At 45.8% G+C, this 16672-nt stretch overlaps 1 protein-coding gene across 1 annotated transcript in view; it reads left to right on the forward strand.

The window, feature by feature from the left end:
• SHANK1 (SH3 and multiple ankyrin repeat domains 1) overlaps positions 1-16672 on the forward strand; it is a gene marked incomplete at its 5' end in the record, with an annotated part of 55296 nt that overhangs the window by 37395 nt on the left and 1229 nt on the right. The window contains 2 exon segments of the mRNA XM_044666660.1: positions 15356-15452; positions 16543-16668. Of these exon segments, the coding sequence (XP_044522595.1) occupies positions 15356-15452; positions 16543-16668 (223 nt within the window).

The raw sequence follows: 16672 nt of genomic DNA on the forward strand, positions 1-16672 counted from the left end.
TCTCTCTCTCTGTCTCTCCCTCTGTCTCTCCCTCTCTGTCTCTTTCTCCCTCTCTGACTCTCCCTCTGTCTCTCCCTCTCTGTCTCTGTCTCTTTCTCTCTCCCTCTCTGTCTCTGTCTCTTTCTCTCTCCCTCTCTGTCTCTCTGCCTCTCCCTCTCTGTCTCTGTCTCTCTCTCTGTCTCTCCCTCTCTCTCTGTCTCTCCCTCTGTCTCTCTCTCTGTGTCTCTTTCTCTCGCCCTCTGTCTCTCTCTCTGTGTCTCTTTCCCTCTCCCTCTCTGTCTCTCTCTCTGTGTGTCTCTCCCTCTGTCTCTCTCTCTCTCTATGTCTCTTTCTCTCGCCCTCTGTCTCTCTCTCTGTGTCTCTTTCCCTCTCCCTCTCTGTCTCTCCCTCTGTCTCTGTCTCTCTGTCTCCCTCTCTTCCTCTCTCCCTCCCTCTCTCCCTCTCTCTGTCTTTCCCTCTCTCCCTCTCTCCTCTGTCTGTCTCCGTTTCTCTCTGTTTCTCTTCCTTTCCTTCTCCTTCTCTGTCTCTGTCCCTCTGTCTCTGCCTCTGTCTCTCTCTGTCTCTTTCTCTTTCAAATTTATTGTTGGCTTTTGAGATTCTTTTCTTTGTAAATGTTTAGTTCCCATAGTCCCCTCTCCCATCTCCTATCCCACCACAAAGAAGCCGAGCAGGGCATCAGTTACACAGGAGCAATCCTGTGAAATGTATTTCCAGGTTGGTGGCATCCAGCGTTCCTCTTTCTGTGGGTGTGGGGAGCATCTTTTTCTCCTGATGCTTTGGATACTGCCCGCATCAGAGCAGCCGGATCTTTCTCAGTTGGTCAGAATTCAATATCGTTGCCATCAGGCGCAGTGCCGATCTCCTGGTTCTTTTAATTCACTTTGTTCTAATTGGTCTTGCCATATTTTTCTGACCCCCCCCCCCCAATTTCATATATATATATATTCCTTCCTTCCTTCCTTCCTTCCTTTTATAAGCCCTTCTCTTCTGTCTTAGAATCAGTACTGTGGTTTTGGTTCCAAGGCAGAAGAGTGGTAAGGGCTAGGCAGTGGGGGTTAAATGACTTGCCGAGAGTCACACAGCTAAGAAGTGTCTGAAGCTAGATTTGAACCCACGATCTCCCCTCTCTAGGACTGACTTTCCATTCACTGAATCACTCAACTGCTCCCTCATCATTTCTTGGAGCACCACAGTCTGCCATCACAATCATGCCGCAATGACTTGTTTGGCCATTCCCTCCATTTCTGATTCTTTGCTCCACAATAAGAGCTGCAAAAAATATTCTCACCCTCCTCTCATTGAGAAAGCAAGCAATTTGATATAGGTTATACATACATGTGTAGTCATGCAAGGCACATTTCCATATTAGTCACGTTCTGAAAGAAAATGCAGACCAACCCTACCCCAAAAAAATGAAGTTCAAAAAAATATGCTTTGATCTTCTTTCAGACCCCTTCAGTTCTTTCTTTGGAGGTGAATAGCATCTTTCATCATAAGTCCTTCAGCATTGTCTCAGATCATTGTATTGCTGAGAAAAGCCAAGACTTTCACACTATTACTGTTGCACTGTTACTGTGTACAATGTTCTCCTGGTTCTGCTCACTTCATTTTGCATCCATTCATTTTAGTCTTTCCAGGTTTAAAAAAATGCTGCTGCTTGTCATTTCTCATAGCATAATGATATTCATTCGCACTTATATATCACAGCTTATTCAGCCCCTCAATGTTCAATTATTTGCCACTACAAAAAGAATCACTATATACCTTTACATATAGATCATTTTCCTTTAAAAACATCTCTTCTGGATATGGACCCTAATAGCGATATCACTAGATCAAAGGGTATATATGGTTTTATAGTCCTTTGGGCATGGCTCCAAATGGATCTCCAGAGTGGTGAGGTCAGTTTGCAACTTCTCCAACAGTGTGTTAGTATTCCAATTTCCCCCCACTCCCACCTGGTCTTTTTCATATTAGCTAATTTGATAAGTGTAAAGTGGAACCTCAGAGATTTTTTAATTTACATTTCTCTAACCAAGAATGATTTAAAAGGGAAGCTAGGTGGTTTGGTAGGTAGAGTGCCAGACCTGGGGTCTGGAGGTCCTGGGTTCAAATATGGCCGCAGACACTTCCTAGTTGAATGTCCTTGAGCAAGGTACTTAACTCCAATTATATAGCCTTTAGTGTTCTTCGGTCTTGGAACCATACTTGTTAATTCTAAGACAGAAGGTGAGGGTTTTTTAAGAGTGATTTAGAACATTTTTTTTTGTAGAATTTTGGATATCTTGGATTTTTTTTATCTGAAAACTGCTGGTTTATAACCGTTGCTCATTTATCAATTGGGGAATGACTCATATTCTTATACATTTGACTCATTTCTTTATATATTTGAGAAATGAGGCTATCAGAGAAACTTACTGTAAATTTTTTGACAGTTATAATTACTGTATTATCTTTCCTCCCTGTTTATCATTCTCTCTGTCCTTTAACCCTGTTCCTCCTCAAAAATGTTTTGCTTCTGACCACCAGGTCCCCCAATCTACCCTCTTTTCTATTATCCCCACCCCCTTCTCTTATCCCCTCCCCCTTATACTTTCCTGTAGAGTAAGATTTATTTTTCTACTCAACTGAATGTATATGCTATATTCATCCCCCCCCAAAGGATTATACCCAGTTTTGCTGGGTAGGTGATTCTTGGTTGTAATCTTAGTCCCTTTGCCCTCCAGAATAATAATATTATTGGAATATATGTTATTTGGAATTTTGAGGGTTATTTGGGGTTCATTTGAGTTTTAAATATGTAAATATATGACATAAACTTCCTGTGGACGTTTAGGGGATTTGGAAACTACATTTCCCACGATTCCTCTTGTAAAACAGGTAGACAGGAAGTAGAGAGCAGTATAAGACTCCTGAGCTCATTGGGGAGGTCTCTTTGCTATGAGGCAGCCAGGTGGGCAGGAGGTAATGGCGGGTGATTTGAATTAGATCTTAGCAGGCACGTGGTCTTCTTTATTTTACCAACATGGCTTTAATTAAAATATTAATACTTCGATCTATATCCATCTATATCAATTTTATTCATAACAAATATGAAGTCTAAGCCTTCTGGATGTGTAATCCTGACTGTGGCTCCAAAATATTTGAATAGTTTCTTTCTGGATGCTAGCAATAATTTCTCCTTGACTTATGAGTTCTTGGAAGTTGGTTATAACATTCCTGAGAGGTTTCATCTTGAGATCTCTTTTAGGAGGTGATGAGTAGATTCTCTCAATTTTTAATTTACCCACTGGTTCTTGGATATCAGGGGAGTATTCCTTGATCATTTCTTGAAAGATAATATCTAAACTTTTTTATCATGGCTTTCAGGTAGTTTTTTTTCCAATAAGTTTTCCAATAATTCCCAATAATTCTTAAAGTATCTCTCCTTTTCTAGGTCAGTGGTTTTCTAATGAGAATTTTCACACTTTCTTCTATTTTTTCATTGTTTTGATTTTTAAAATTCTTTTTTGATCTCTTTTAGAGTCATTGGTTTCTATTTGTCCAATTCCAATTTTTAAGCATTATTTTCTTCAGCGAGAATTTGTATCTCCTTTTCTACTTGGCCAATTCTGCTTTTTAAGAAAATTTTTCTCTTCTGTTGATTTTTTGTACCTATTTTACCATTTGACTTATTTTATTTTTTTAAGGTATCATTTTTTTTCAGTTTTTGTGTCTTCTTTACCAAACCATTAACTTTTTCATGATTTTCTTGAGTTGCTCACTTCTTTTCTCAAATTTTCTGCTTCTTCTCTTATTTGATTTTTAAAAGTCCCTTTTGAGTTCTTCCAAGAATGCTTTTTAGACCTAAGGTCAATTCACATCTTTTCTTTGAGGCTGTGGGTGTAGCTGTTTTGACATTGTTGTCTTCAGCTGTTTAACACTCCTGTCATCTATGGGCTGAGAGTTCTGGAGGCTGCCACCACTGATTCAGTCATCCCCAAGATCTGCTGCTGGTTTGCTGAAGAGCCATGTCCCACTCTCATCCCAGTGACACAAACCTTCTTCCTATTGACCTTATAAGTTATCTTGGGCTGGAAAATTGTTTCACCTCATTCTTTTGTTGGTTTTGCTGCTCTAGAATCTGTTTTGAAGTGTTAATTTACCAGTTATTTGGAGGGAAATTTGGGAGAGCTTAAGAGAGCCCCTGCCTTTATTCTGTCATCTTGGCTCCACCCCCATCCATTTCTTTTTTTTTTTTTTTTTTGCAAACCAGGTCATTTGCACTCTTCCCTTCTTCCATTGCCTGTCTGGTGTTCCAAGATCTTTAGTGACTCTAGCTCATTGACCACATCTCTCAGATCTTTCCTTGAGCAAGCATGTTGTCATCTGGGCCAGATATCCAGAACTCTTCAAGAACTCTTCAAAGAGAGCTGGGTGCACTCTCACTCATTGTCTGTCAGCTCCTATTGTGTCCTTTCCAGCCCAAAGTTCACTTTTCTTGGCAGAAAAAAGGAACAAATCAAGGACTAAGCAGCCCTGTCTTCTCTCTGTTCTTACCACTGCTTTTTATACACTCAGCAGCAGTCTCATCCCTTCTTTGATCCCCTTTCTAATGCAGCTAGAAATAAAATGTCTTGTGTTGTGTCCTCTTCCCTCACCAGCCTCACGGCATTCTGAATCTGACCACTCCTGACGCAATCCCTACTGGACTTTGCTGTGCTTTTATGGTCATCTTCAATGACCTACCCTTACCTCTCTCTTGTTCATGCTTCTTTTAAACCCAAGTTACTCAGTGAATTCCCTATGAGCCCACATCAGTCTCTCCAGACAGTTCCCAGTCCTCCTCATCCAAATTGTTTCCCCTGATTTCTTTGGGATTTTATTCTTAAGTGACTCCCATGCTTCCTGGATTGACTTGAGAATGTTAGTCAACAGGTTTTTACCTATCTTCCCTCTGAACTTTTTAGGCTTGGCTTTTCCAACACAAAGGGTATATGCAAATGAAGCCTGACTTTCTTCTCCATCTTTATCCAACAAAAAAGTTCTAGGTCAGTGGTAGCAAATTCAGATATAACAGGGGGCCACTAAACCCTACCTAAGGATTCTGATGGGCTGCATATTGACTTAGTTAACCACATATCAACACTTTCTGTGTTCTGCTATATTTTAAAATTATTTTGGTTAATAATTCCCAACAATATTTTAAACCCTTATCTTTTGCCTAGAATGGTTGCTAAGTATTGGGTCCAAATCAGAGGAACAGTAAGGGCTAGAGAATTGGGGGTAAGTCAGTTGCCCAAAGTCACGGGGCTGGCCAACAATACTTTAATCTCTTTGGATAGTCTAGGGGAATCTTGTGACTACATTCTCCACGTAACTTGATTGACATCTCTGCTCTAAAGTGCCTCTAATTTCTACCTTGGCAGAGTTCTTTGCTCTTACAGAAAGTCATATCTAGAAGTGAATTTGCCTTGTTGGTTTCAGTGCATTTTAATGAAATTATTATTTAGACAAGTGAAGAAGTGATTCATTTCTGTTTTTGGCTGGTGTTATTCAATAGATGTCTGAATAAATGAAGTCTCCCCTCACTGTTATATGGTACCTTTGTGCCAGGCCATTGGTCTGTTTCCCAAACTCATCATCTATTTCTTCTTTCTATCCAGGTAGCCTCTAGTGTAGTCCAGCAAAAAATTATTTATTTTTCCATCCAGTGACTTAAAAAAAACAACCTCTTACCTTCCATTTTAGAAGCAATACTGTATATTGGTTCCAAGGCAAAGGAGTGGTAAGGGCTAGGCAATGGGAGTTAAGTGACTAGCCCAGGGTCACACAGCTAGGAAGTGTCTGAGGTCAGATTTGAACCCAGAACCTCCCTTCTCTGGACCTGGTTCTCAATCCACTGAGCCATCTACCTATCTATTGACTTTCACTCCAGTGTTTTCTATCATATTTGCCCTCTTGTATTTCTTCACTAATTTATTATCTTGATATTCAATGCCATCCTGCTGCATATTTTTGCCTGTCCTGTTTCTTTTAAATAAAATAAAGGCATGCAAGGATATATATTCCAATCATGCACTCTTCTCACCAAGCCTCAGTAATACTTAAGTCCTATTTCCCCTTGTATTAAGATCTCCAATTCATCTTACTCTTTGCTAAACTTTGCATCTTTGTGTACAAATATTTGAGGCGATGGCTTTGCTACTGACTCCTCTTTGGGACTGTGTCTTCTGTGAACTTCCAGGTGCCTAAACTGCTATTCTTCTTCCCTCATTTAGGCTACGCTCTATGGCACCTAATTTGGTTGATATAGGTGGTGGGGGGGGTTCTCCCTTCCCAATCCCCTTTAATTTAAAGCCTTTTTGATAAGCTTGATCACTCCTCTTCTGGTTGAAATCCTGTCATTTAAAATGTGTTTTTATCTTTTCTAATTACATGTAAAATAATTTTAACATTCATTTTTTTTAACCCTTGTACTTCGGTGTATTGTCTCATAGGTGGAAGATTGGTAAGGGTGGGCAATGGGAGTCAAGTGACTTGCCCAGGGTCACACAGCTGGGAAGTGTCTGAGGCCGGCTTTGAACCCAGGACCTCCTGTCTCTAGGCCTGACTCTCAATCCACTGAGCTATGCAGCTGCCCCTTAACATTCATTTTTATAAGTTTTCTCCTTCCTTCACTCTCTTCCCTCCTTCTTGAGAAGGCAAGCAATATTATATAGACTATCTCTGTGCAGCCATGTGAAACACATTTCCACATTAGTCTAGTTAAAGAAAACACAGACCCAAAACGAAACACAAGAGAAAGTTAAAAAAATAAATAAGTGTGCTTCAATCTGCATTCAGACTTCATCCATTCTTAACCTGGAGCTGGATAGCATTTTCCATCGTAAGAATTTCCTAATGTTCTTAGATCACTGTGTGACTGAGAATAGCCAATAGTATTCCTGCTACTATGTAAAATGTTCTCTTGGTTCTGCCCACTTCACTTTGCATCAGTTCATTTAATCTGTTCAGTTTTTTTTCTGAAACCCGACTGCTCATGATTTCTTGTGGCACGATAGTATTCCGTCACTGCCGTGGTCAGAAAATCTAAATCCCATTTTAGATTCCGTCGTTTTCGGCAGCTCTCCATTAATCTGCCTGCCTGTCCCTTTCCTTTCATCGATGTGTCCTTCCTCAGCTTGTTCTCCTTCGGTCTATCTGATCTCCACTCCCCAGTTCATCTCTCTGTTCCTCTGACTACTCCTTTCAAATTAATGCCTCCTCTCCATCCTCCTCTCCTCTTCTTCCTTGTCTCTCCCAGGGATATATAGAAAGAGACTTCCCCATCAACCTGTGTGTTTGTCTGCCTTTTGAGTCTGTCTTTCTGTATGTCTTTCCTCCTCTCAGTCTGCATGTGCTCTCCCTAGTCTCAGTTTGCCTTCCTACACTGGTGTCTTCCTTTTCATTCCATCTTTCCTCCTCCTTGAGCTCTGTACAAACCTCTTCAATGTCTTTTCCTTATCCCAGTCTGTCGAGCCATCTCATCTGTCTGTCTCCCCTGATTCCCCGCTTTGAGCCCTGGGCAGACAGGCTCTCTCCATGTCAAGGTCTATCTCCCCATCAGTTTGTCTGCCCCTGCCTTACTTGACTTCTCCTCAATCCTGTTTTGTCCCTTCTCAGGAGCTCTGGCCTGCCTCTATAATCCCATTGTTCTCTTTAGCTCAACTGTTGCCTGTGCCCTCTTCTGTCTATCTACCCCCACCCAATACCCTACCATGTGTCTCCTGGCCAGTCTCTGCCCTCTCCTTCTAGGCCCTGACTTTTTTTCACTTGTCCATCTCTAGCTCCCTCCACTTGGAATTGTATTCCAATTGGACATCGTCCCCATCCTTCAGTCTTCCCAAGCGTCCTCCAATTTCACCAGTGTATTTCATCCCCATAATCTCATCTCCATTGTCTCTCTCAGGCTCTGACTCCTGCCCTCCCCTCCCTGCATCTCCTTCGAGCCCCTTGGCTGTGGGGGTAGGGGCTCTACCGGCCTCTCCTGCCTCCCCCCACCAGCCCCCCAGTCCTCCCTGACTTTTGCCTCAGGGATCTGGAAGTCCATAAGCCACTGCCATTCTCCATTCCAACCCCTCACATCCACTTTGGGGGCATCTCTTGCCTACTTTCTCCTCTCATGGTTTCTCATTTCTTTCTGCCCTTTCCTATTCTTTGGGGAGGTTTTGGTACTCCAATAGAGCCTTCCCTCTCTCCTCATTCTCCTCCCCTCTTCCTTTGCAGAGTCTCAGAGCCCTGCTGTTACACTGAATGTGATTCTATAATAAAGGGCCTTAAAGGTCATCAAGCCTGAGCCCTTCTCTTCCACAGATGGGGAAGCTGAGGCCAGGAAAAGAGAAGTCCAAGAACTGAGGAGGCAGGTTCAAAGCCGAGGTCAGGGCTTGGCTGGTCAACAGACTTCAAGCTAGTGTTTGAGTCCAGAAAGGACAGCTCAGGACCATCTCCAATTTCTGAAGGGCTTTCATTTGGAAGAGGAATTCAGAGCTTCTCTTTGGTAGACTAGGAACAGTGCACAGGGAAGCTCATTATGGTTCATTCATTTATTCATTCGTTTATTTTTAATTTTATTTACTTTTTATTGTCATGCAAAAACCCACTTCCATATTGGTCACTGTTGTAAGAACACACCCATACACAACCAAGTAACACCAAAGATACACTGATGGGAAAGACGACTGCAACAGCTCTTTCTCTAGAGGTGGATAGCATTCCCTGTCATAAGTCCCTCAGGATTGTCCCAGATCTTGGCATTGCTGAGAGTAGCCAAGTTCTCACAGATAATCATTTAATATTACTGTTACTGAGAACGATGCTCTCTCTTAGTTCTGCTTATTTCGCTTTACCTCAGTTCCTGCAGATCTTTTCAGCTTTCTCTGAAATCATCTTGCTTATAATTCTCATAGCACAATAGTATTCCATCACCAACATGTACCACAATTTGTTCAACCATTCCTCAGTGGACGTCCATCCCCTCAATTTCCAATTCTTTGCCCTTGCAAAAAGAGCTGCTAGAAATAGTTTTGTACGAGAAGGTTCTTTCCCTTTTTTTATTATCTCTTTGGGATACTGACCTAGTAGTGGTCTTACCTAATCAAAGGGTATGTACGGTTTTATAGTCCTTTGTGTATAGTTCCAAGTTGCCCTCCAGAATGATTGGATCCATTCACAACTCCACCAACAATGTATTAGTGTCCCAATCTTGCCATATTCCCTCCAACATTTATCGCTTTCCATTAGTGTCATATTGTCCAACCTGTTAGGTGTGAGGTGTTTTAATTTGCATTTCTCTAACCAAGAGTGATTTAGAACATTTTTTCATTGGATTATCGATGCTTTGATTTCTTCTTCTGAAAACTGCCTATTCATATATCCTTTGACCATTTGTCAATTGGGGAATGGCTTGTACTCTTATAAATTTGACTTAGTTCTTTATAAATTTGAGGAATTAGACCTTTATCAGAATTGTTATAAATTTCCCCCCCCCCCCCAGTTTGTTGTTTACCTTCTAATCTTGGCTGCATTTGTTTTGTTTGCACAAAAGCTTTTAAATTTAATATAAGCAAAATTACTCATTTTATATCTTGTAATGTTCTCTCTCTCTTGTCTGGTTATATATTCTTCCCTTCTACATAGAACTGTCAGGTAAACTGTTGTATATTCTCCCAATTTACTTATGGTTTTCCTCTTCATAGCTAAATCACATACCCATTTGACCTTATCTTGGTACTGGGAGTGAGCTAGTGTTCTATACCTAGCTTCTGCCATAGTTTCCCAATTTTCCCAGCACTTTTTTTTTTTACATAGTGAGTTTTTATCCCCAAAGCTGGGATCTTTGGATTTATCAAACACTAGTTTGCTGATGTCTTTTATCCTTAGTCTGTTCCATTGATCCACCCTTCTATTTCTTAGCCAGTTCCAGATTGCTTTGATAATTGTTCCTTTATGGTTCAAATTTAAGATCTGGTAATACTGGGCTAACATCCTTCACAGTTTTTTCAGTAGCTCCCTTGATATTGATCTTTTGTTCTTCCAGATGAACTTTGTTATTACTTTTTCTAGTTCTATAAAATCGGGTTTTGTTGGTTGTTTGGCTGGGATGGCATTGAATAAATTAATTTAGGCAAGATTGTCATTTTTATTAGATTAGCTCAGCCTACTCGTGAGCAATTAATGTTGTCCAATTGTTTAGATCTGACTTTGTGTTTTGTCATCGTGTTCATATGATGCCTGTGCTTGCTTTGGCAGGTAGATTCCCTTCATTATGGTTTAATTGTATAATTTTCAAGTTTACTAACTACATACCATGTTTAAGGCTCTGTGTTGATGCTTCTACCTTCTATGTCATCCCATCCTATCTCCAGGTCTTTGCCCACTATGTGCCCCATGCCTAGAATGCTCTCCCTCTTCAGCTCTGACTCCAAGAAACTCTAGCTCCCTTCCAGACTCAGCTCTAAGAACTCTTTCTTGTCTCCCCACATCACCTTGTACTTGTGTTTTTACTGCTCTTACCATATTGTTCTTCCCCTCCCTTAAGGTGAATGTCAGCTCCCTGAATGAATGAATGAAACATTTATGAAGCACCACCGTGTGCACAACACTGGGTTAGGGCTGGGAAAATGAACAAATCATGTTCCAATGGAGAAGCAGCTCCTGGAGGGCAGAAACTCTCCGTTACAGCCTTGGTATCCACCAGTATGTAGTTGAGAGCCTGGCACAAATTCACAAAATGGCCACCTGTCAGGGTTGGAGGAGCCTCGGAGGTCTCCCCCAAGCCTTTCCCCAAAGGAATGTCCTCTCCAGCATCTCCCAGGAGAGGTCCTCCAGTCCCGACATGGAGGCCTCCAGGAAGGGGCAGCCCATTCCACGTTGGGCAGCTCCCATTGTTAGCTTGTTCCTCCAGACAGCCTTGATGGGTCTCTTCCTAGCTCTTCCTCTCCTCCCCTCAGGCTTCTGGTTCTTCCTCCTGGGGCCGAACAGATGAATCTCATCTTTCTTCCTCCCCCGATGGTCCTTCCCATACTGAAAGAAAAGCAATCGTGTCTCCACCCCCTCTCCCTGCCAGCCCCAGGCTTCATGCATTCTTAATTTAACTCAACAAACTCTTGCTGAATGAAGGGCGGGATGAATGAAGGCAAAGAGGAAAACTTAGCCAGTCCCTGATCTCAAGGAGCTTATACTCTTCTGGGGATATAGAAATGTATATATGTGCATCCCTAGAGACCTGCCTTTTACTACATACATGTATGACTACTTAGATTGGGGTACAAATGCATATATGCCTTCGTAGGCAGACAGATGTATCACTATGAATGTCTAAACGATGGTTAGAGATCTGTCTACAGTGGGATCTCTCCATATGGAAAGGAATAACAGCAATTCAAGGAAGAAGCAGGAACCCAGAGAGAGGGCTGTAGACAAAGGACTGCAGTCATATTTCGAGGGAGGAAGTCATTCGCTTTTGTAGAGCAATCAGAGAAAGCTTCTTGGAGGTAGAGGATCAGAGTGGAAGCTTGAAACAAGGATTAAGTAATCTGGCACAGCAGAGAAGTCTGCCAGGAGCCAAGATCTTGAGTTCCCAGCCTGCTCAGCCATGGTCTTGGGCGCACCCCTTGGGCTCCTCAGTTCCCTCACCTCTACATTTGAGGGATGCTGGTCTAGATCACTTCCGAGGATCCTCTCAAGCTCTAGATCTCTTATTCCATGACTCCTTGAAGAGAATGTTTCCGGACCCTGAAGATGGCAAGGCAAGGGCATAGATTCTGGAAATAGACAGGATATGCTCTAGGAGCAACTAGTAATCCAGTTTGGCCAGAAGGGACAGTGTGTGGAGGGGGACAGACTAGAAGCCATATTGGGGAGGATCTCTGGTTCTGGGGAATTTGTATTTCACTTAATTGGTATTGCCCAAGGCAACAGCGAATTACCAAAGACTCCTCAGTAGGGCAGGAAAGAAGAACAACGCTGCTTTCTAGAAGCGAGATGGATGATCTTGGAAGGCCGGGAGTTCTTAGCCATTAGAGGTGAACTAAATCCAGGATGGACAGTCACTGGTTGGAACTGTTGGGGTAGGCACCCCTCTTTCTGGTAAAGCTATAACACACTGGCTTCTGAAGCCCCTTTCAGCCTTGAGCCTCTTGGAGGAAGGGCGTCTAAGGAAGAAGGCAGGAGATGAGTCTCTTGGGTTTGGGAGAGTCCTGAATTCAAGACAGTGGGGCTCCTCAATCCAATCTGGGAGAATAGGGGCACATAAAGAGATCCCAGCAGAGATACTGGGCAAACAGGGGATAGGATCCAAGTCCAATAACCAGCAAGGGGACCCAATCATGAGAACATTGAGATCTGAGCACTACAGATCGAGAGGTATGTTGGCGTGCAAAGATGATGAAAAGAGAGGAAACGGTCCTGAGTTCCAATCCTCCAGCAGACACTTCTAGAGTGTGACTGTAAACAAGTCCCTTGACATCTGTGAGCCTCAGTTTCCCATCTATGAAACAGGTAGAACAGTATTTTACCCGTCTCGCAGGCTGGTTTTGGGGTGGGCACTTTGGTTGGTTTTTTTTTTTAATTTAATAACAAATTTCCATGTAAGTTTTCCAAAGTTCTATCATCCAAACTGTCTCCCTTTTTCCTTCTCTCCCCACTCCCCGAGCTGTCAAGCAATGCCATCTGGGTTATTATATATGTATTGTCATGCAAAACCTCTGACCAGATGATTCATTTTTATAAGTGAATAATCTTAGAAAAGCACAACCCCCAATCACATACCCGAAGAACCAAGTGATGAATCGTGGGTTGTTGTTTTTTCTGTGTTTCTACTCCCACAGTTTTTTCTCTTGGCATGGAGAGCATTCTTCCTCCTAAGTCCCTCAGAATGGTCCTGGATTGTCCTCTTAGTAGCAAAGTCTCTTACATTTGATCGTTCCACAATGTCTTGCTTTCTGTGTACAACGTTCTGGTTCTGCTTATGTCACTCTGAATCAGTTCATGGAGGTTTTTCCAGTCCATACAGAAATCGAGCGGCTCTTCATTCCTTACAGCACAATAATATTCCATCACCATCATAGACCACAATGTGCTCAGCCATTCCCCAATCGAGGGACAGCCCTTCCTTTGCCAGTTTTTTTCCACCACAAAAAGCGCGGCTATAAATATTTTTATGCAAGTCTGTTCATCTATGATCTCTTTGGGGTACAAACCCAGCAGTGCTATGGCTGGGTCAAAGGGCAGGCAGTCTTTTAAAGCCCTTTGGGCAGAGTTCCAAATTGCCATCCAGAATGGTTGGATCAGTTCACAAGTCCACCAGCAATGCATTAGTGTCCCAGTTTTGCCACATCCCCTGGGGAAGAGCACTCTGTAAGGCTTAATGTGCAATAGATGAGTTACTGCTGCCATGAAGAGCAGAAGGCTCTCCGGAGCCACCCTCATTTCCTTCCACCAATCCGTGTGGTCTGAAGCTCTCTGCCATCCGCCATGATGGCTTCAGAGGGGCTCTGGTCTGGGCGAGGTATCTCTGGGCTCTTCCCATGAGCTTCTTTAGCCCACATCTCCCACTGAACTTGGGCCTTGCTCAGGTCTCCCCCATCTTGGACTTCAAAGGTTGGCTTCTGAGTGTGAGGATTGGCCTTCCCCTTGTTTCTCGCCATTAGAAGAGACTTTTTTGGCTTCAGCCCTTCCGGGCAGCCCGTTAAGCCCTTTTCCCATCTTCTCGGCCAGTCTTGTTGGCTCGCCCCGTCCCTTGTGGATCTGGAGGTCTGAGAAGGCTCCTGTCCCACCAAGGCCGGAACCCTGGGACGCTCCTCCAGACCCCAGTTCCAAGCTAGCACAGAACCATCAGTGGTGGCTCTAGAAGTCTCACCATTCGAGGCCTGAAATGATGGACTCTTATTGTCATCGAAGCCACAAGACGGCCAGGAGACACTTCAGCAGACTCGACAGCCTCGACCCACGGTAGTCCTCCTGCCTTCTAGTTCACTAATCCTGCCCAAAACAAGGAGCGCTTGGCACGGGCTGGCCCTTTGGTTGCCCTCTTTCATCCCTGCCTTTCGGTCTGTGGCTAACGGTCCCTCAGGAGGGGGGGAGGGGCCCCTTTCTCCTCCCCACCCCATCCGTGGGGAACCTTTCCTGGGACGAAGACAATAGCATGAATGTGTCTGATCCAGTCTGGATGGCAATCTGACTGCTCAACTAGGGAAAAGTAGGACAAATTCACATTCCGTCCCTGCACCTTACAGCCTTTGTGACCTTGGACAGGTCACGTTTTCCCCTGGCCTCAGTTTCCCCATTTGTAAAGTGAGGATGTTGGCCTTGACTTCTGAGGTTCCTTCCAGCTCCACCATCCTCCTTGTTCCTCAGCTCTCCCTTTCCAGGGAAGACCTTCAGGCAGGCCGTGTCGTGTCTACACTTCCTCAAGATGGAAGAATGGGTTTGGAGTCCGTAGAGATCTGGGTTTGAACCAAAGTCTTGAAGCTCTCGGAACTCGCTTAGCCTTTCTGCACCTCAGTCTTCTCATCTGTGAAATGACTCAATTCTCTCTTGGCTTCTCCCTGCCTCCTTGACCGTTGGGGGGGGGGTAAGAGCTATGACCCATAATCCCTCAGCAGAGCTGGTTCTGCCGGTTCTGGCCCCACAGAGGGCTGGCCAGGACACGTCTGGAGTGTCCCTCACCACTAGGCTAAAGGACTTCCCACTTGTAAACCTCCGGAGTCAGAGAGGACTGGCTGCGGGACCCTGGGAAAGTCTCCTGAGACTCCACTGCGTGCTGAGCTCCCCAACCAAAGTGCTCTGACAATAGGCACTGGCTGGGGGGGGGGGCTGCAAACCGCATTTCAGGGGAGCCTCGTGACACCCCTGGGAGGGGGATGCTTACAGAGGTCGTTGCCCTCATTTTACTGACGAGGAAACTGAGGCTGGGGGCACTCTAGAAATGGGGTCAGCAAGATACTTGCTGACCCCCCCACATAGCCACCTGGGAATCCAATTATTACCGCCCCCCACTTGGAAACAATCGGCTTTTTTTTTGTTTGTTTTAAACTCTTATCTTCGTCTTTGGATCAGCACTGCCTATTGGTTAGGTAATGGGGTTAAGGGACTTACCCAGGGTCATACAGCTAGGACAGATTTGACCCCAGGCCCCCCTGTCTCTGGGTTTGGCTGCAGCTTGAGGGAGGCGCCTCCCTGCTCCCTTTGACTTCTGGGGCCCGGGCTGTGGCAGCCCCCCTTCTTGGGCCAGCAGCACTTGGGGAGCGGAGGGGGCCGGAGCGAGGGGAGCGGCCTCTAACTTCCCTCCTTGTTGCCTCTTCCGCCTGCCTTCCTGCCCCTGTTCCCCACGCAGTCCAGCTTTGATCCCCACCACCGCTCCCAGCCTAGTTACGAGCGACCGTCTTACCTACCCCCCGGACCTGGCCTCATGCTGCGGCAGAAGTCCATTGGTAAGTGGTCCTGGGGCTGGGGGAGGCTGCCTGGACGGAGGGCTCGGCCTGCCTCCCCTCGTCTGTTCGGGGATTCAGTGTCTGCCTCCATTTACCCCTTCTGTAAAATGGGGGTGGCCGCCTCAGTGGGGCGCGGGCGGAGGCGGTTGGATCAAGCCTGAGATGTGGTAGAAAGGCTAGTCCCGCCCAGAACTGGGCCCAGACGCCCTCCTAGGAGGCTGCGTGGTTTAGCGGCCAGAGAGCTGGCCGGGGGCAAGTGCCAGGAGTGGGGAGAGTCCCGGCCACACGCGGACTCCGGAAGAGCCGAATTCGAATTCGGCCTCCCAACCATTCAAGCCTGGGCAGGGCACTTCCCTTTCCACGCTGGGCCAGCTAGCTGGCTGCCGGCGCCCCATCCCCTCCTGGGACTCTCCTCCGTGTTCTCGTCTGTACAGTGGCTCCTCGGAGCCCTCATCTCCTCGGGCTGTGTGCGGAAGGCGCTTGGCAAGCCTTTTAACACTCGTGAGGCACTGCCAGGGGGCCGCTCCTTTAAGCCCACTCTGAGATCCCAGAGCGCTTAGCCGGGAGGAGCCCACTGACTTGGGTGGAGGGAATTTCCTCCCTGGGACTTCCCCATCCCGCGGGCAAGTCTTTGAGCTGAAGGAAGGCTAGTTCCGGGCTGGCGCGGCGGAGAGGACGAGCCAAAGGCCCGAGGGCGGCTGCCCTAAAGGGACTACTTTCTCCTCATCTCCATATCCCGGAGGAGGCAAATAGCGACTTCCGAGGCTCGGTACTGGCCGGAGGCCTCAGCCCTGAGGCCGCTTTCCTGCCGCCAGCCGCCCCTAGTCTTAGTAGTGCAGCCCGCGGAAGGATGAGGTGGCTTCTCCAGGGAGGGGGGCTCGGCTGCTGCTTCTGGGGCTCTCCTGCCTCTGCCTCTTCCTCCTTCCTCCCCCGCCCCCCACCGATTCTGCTCCTTAGCGGGTGGCGTCCCAGGGCGGGCTCCCTGGGGATGGCTCCTCGGCCCGGCGCCTGAGGGAAGGGCATTCCCAGAGAGGGGCTGGTGGGAGGGGCCCCGGCCGGCCTAGCCGCCTGACTCGTGCCTCCCATTCAGGGGCAGCTGAGGACGAGCGGCCGTACCTGACGCCCCCGGCCATGAAGTTCAGCCGGAGCCTATCGGTGCCGGGCTCCGAAGACATCCCTCCCCCGCCCACAACGTCCCCGCCCGAGCCCCCCTATAGCAC

This window comes from Gracilinanus agilis, chromosome 3, assembly GCF_016433145.1.
Source record: "Gracilinanus agilis isolate LMUSP501 chromosome 3, AgileGrace, whole genome shotgun sequence".
In the NCBI taxonomy this organism is placed as follows: Eukaryota; Metazoa; Chordata; class Mammalia; order Didelphimorphia; family Didelphidae; genus Gracilinanus; species Gracilinanus agilis.